The sequence below is a fragment of the Olea europaea genome, chromosome 18, assembly GCF_002742605.1.
Source record: "Olea europaea var. sylvestris chromosome 18, O_europaea_v1, whole genome shotgun sequence".
Classification (NCBI taxonomy): domain Eukaryota; kingdom Viridiplantae; phylum Streptophyta; class Magnoliopsida; order Lamiales; family Oleaceae; genus Olea; species Olea europaea.
Window position 1 is genome coordinate 12,666,445 of NC_036254.1, and position 3,481 is coordinate 12,669,925.

Here is a 3,481-nt window from a genome sequence, read left to right on the forward strand (position 1 = left end):
CTGTTAGAACTAGAGAATGCTTTTTGTAGCAAGAATCTAAATTCGAGTGTTTTGTCCCAAAGAGCCTTCACACGATTAGGAAAAGATATCAGCAAGCCATCTCAGTAAAGTCAAAAAGGGTCTAGGAGAAGAGGGTGAGAGAAACAAACATGAAAACAGAACCAATATGCTCCCATACTAGTAGATCACAAAGCAAAAGTCTTTGGCAACCCAAAAACCATTTTGCTACATTTCTTAGAAAGAGGTCGCCACAAATATGAACAATATACATATATTTGAACTAATGTAAAGGTGCATTATTTGAATGGTAAAATGCTGATTAAAAAGCTTCATACCCTTTGGTTTCTTACTGCTTGACCTTTTTGAATATCCTCATCCTTATGGCCCTTTAGATTTCTTAAAAGATCTCTGGTGAACAAGGGAGTAAGATTGCATATAATATATGTTATATATAATTTTTATATAAAATCACCTTAGATAGTCAATAATGCAGTGTCATTGTAAACAAGAATAAAGCGAGACAAGTAGTTGAATAGATCACTAGATGACATTTATGATACTAGTATCATTTACACTTGGAAGCATAAACAAACAATTTTACATTGAAGTTGGCTATCCAAAAATCAACAATGGTATTTAAATTGCCGATAACGCATTTCACATAAACTTTTACAAGCATGGTGCCAGCAAACAAGCATGGTTGGAGTACTTATAACCCAACAGAAAGTGGAAACCTCCATCACCGCTTAAGCCAAAAGCTATTTTCTGAGATCAAGGCCTAGCTCAAGTCAAGATTGAAGCCTCACCATGTCAGTGAATTGAGTTTGGGTTTGAGTCTATTCAGGAAAGGGATGGGGGAAAAAAAAGAAGCTATTTTCTAATGTCCAAGAGATTCAGTCCAAATAACATTCTTGTCCTTTCATTTCATATATTTGGCAGTAACGAGTAAATCCAACTTACTATTTCATTCACTGACATCAAATAAAATCTGTAGTTCATACATAAAATTCGGCTTGAGTGGAAAATTTGAGGAAGTTCGTTAAGTCAATGCTTGACTCTCTTTAAATTAAAACTCTCTAATCTTCATACTTGTTTTCCACCACACATTCATACAATAAAATATTATACATCTAAAACCAAAATTTTTCTCAAATTTTTAAGTACACATTCTTCATAAAAATCACTATTCAAAATATCATTTTCTCCCAATTTCTCTTCATAATGGCCATCAAACAGAGCTAAATATTTTTGACATTCTAAAGCTCAATCAGATAAAAATTGCTCAAAGAGGCAATCAAGTTCTAGAAAAAGCAATTCAAAATATTACATAGCTTGCAGGTACACGTTTAGTTTGGTCCAAGGTTATGAATATAAAATGTTACCAACCTATAGACTCATGAACTAAGAAACCTTGATTTTCAGAACAATTATGTTCTCTCGATCGGATAAACACTTGGTCCCTAAAGCTTTGAAGCTCATAAAACATGTGTTGATCCGAGTCTTCTCAAACTATTCATAAAAGATTGGAATCTTTTTTCTTAACGCCTTTACAAGAATTTTGAAGAAAGTGTAGCTTAAATCTTTTTTTAATACATTTAATATGAACTATCCCCTTCTACCTGGCTGAAAACCACATATTAACTTTTTTTCAATAATAAATAAAAATTGAACAAACAGGTATGTTATGAAATGCGAGGGGCTATTAACTTACTGCTCCTCATTTCGAAGTTTCTTATATTCTTTCTCAAGCTCTTCCATCTCAGCACCCTTCAGTTCATTGTCATTGTCATTCTCAGACCCTCCTCCCTCCTCCTCCTCCTCCTCCTCCTCATCATCACCCTCATTCTCACTCTCGACATCAGTATCCTCATCATGGTTCCCATGGCCATCATCAGCATCGTTATTATCCCCATCCCTTTCGTTATTATCATAATCATCGCTATAATCATCTTTATCATCTTCCATGAAATTATTCACCTGATTAAAGCAACAAAGCAAATAAGGATCATAAAAAATATAAATATAAATATAATCACAAAGAACGACCAATTAACAAAAACAATATAGCTCTAACACTATCAGGTAACATTTGATTTTCCATGTAGCTGTCAAAATCCGAACCACTGTCACTTTGTTCCACCTTTCTCAATTTCTTCTTCGAAGGCTTTCCCATTTTCGAATTACCTAAAATACAAATAAATAAATAAATAAATTCCCCATTTACTTCTCATTTTTGTTAATTTTTAGACAGATGGACATTACCAATGAAGCAAACATAAATTATATATTAATAAAACAATAGGAATCCATACAGTAAATCAGCAATCTTTATACAGTAAAGATCGAAACTTCACTAAGAAAAATGCATAATTCTTAAAGTTCAATATTTCAATCTTTATATGGTTGGATTTATATAAAATGAGGCAGGGGCAGAGACACCTGGTTATACCGTAAAGTTTGAAACGTTACAAAGAAAAACGCATAATTCTTACTTAAAGTTCAATATTTCAATCTTTATATAGTTGGATATATATATATATAACATGAGGCAGGGGCAGAGCCACCTGCGTGTTCTAGTGGAGCAACTGCTCTCACTGAATTTTGGTCCCGATCATTTTCACCTATTACACTTGAGGGGTGCCAGTTTTTAAGGCAAGGAGAAAACCTTAAACAACTGCATCAAAATTCAATAAAATGTTGTCGAAAAATCACTGTAGCTAGAAGAAAATTACCATCGAGAAACAACAATTTGGAAAAATAAATAAATTTTAAGGAGTTGAACTGAAATTATATCCTTCACAACAATCAGATAGAATGCGATTTCAACAAATAAAGCCCGTTTTACACTAGCAAAATCCGATCCTACCTTCCAATTTCGTTGATGAAGAAATTGAATTGAAATCGCTACAACACAAGACGAATTGGAGCCCTGGGGGAGATAAATTTGTCACCCTTTTTGCTTCTACCACAATTTTTAGCGTAATAACGAGGCTTTTCTTCCTTTTGCCCCCATGAATAAGAGTCAGATATGCATGGGTTCTAGTTGGATATGGATGCCTTTCAATTGGGCTTTACAACATGATTTCCCATTCTAATCCATTTTTCAGTTGGGCCTCAATTAAGTAAGTAATAAATAAATTATTAAAAGGGGAAAAATCGTATTTGCCCACTTTTATGAGACCTTTAGTCCTATGGTGAAACATTCTACAATTTGTCTTGTTTTAACTATTGCTATCACTCGTGGTTGGATCTTGTGTCAGATTGATGTATAAAGTGCATTTTTACATGGTCACCTTCAAGAGGAAGTATTTATGAAACAACCTCCGGGTTTTCATCATCCTCAATTTCCAGATTATGTGTGCAAACTTCAAAAGTCTCTATACGGTCTGCGACAAGCCCCTCAACAATGGTTTGCAAAATTAACTGAAACATAGCAGCAGCTTGGCTTTACTGGCAGTAAGGCAGACACTTCATTATATGT

General features: G+C 34.0%; 1 protein-coding gene across 1 annotated transcript in view; it reads right to left on the reverse strand.

Annotated features, from left to right (window-relative positions):
- Nucleotides 1-3,016, reverse strand: part of LOC111366754 (protein AATF) — a 7,491-nt gene extending 4,475 nt beyond the window's left edge. Inside the window, exons 1-5 of the mRNA XM_022987453.1 lie at nt 2,867-3,016; nt 2,075-2,184; nt 1,712-1,977; nt 336-408; nt 3-65 (exon numbers count right to left, since the gene is read on the reverse strand). Coding sequence (XP_022843221.1) covers nt 3-65; nt 336-408; nt 1,712-1,977; nt 2,075-2,173 — 501 coding nt within the window. The 5' untranslated portion in view covers nt 2,174-2,184; nt 2,867-3,016. The remainder of the gene's footprint in view (nt 1-2; nt 66-335; nt 409-1,711; nt 1,978-2,074; nt 2,185-2,866) is intronic.
- Between the last annotated feature and the right edge of the window lie 465 nt (nt 3,017-3,481).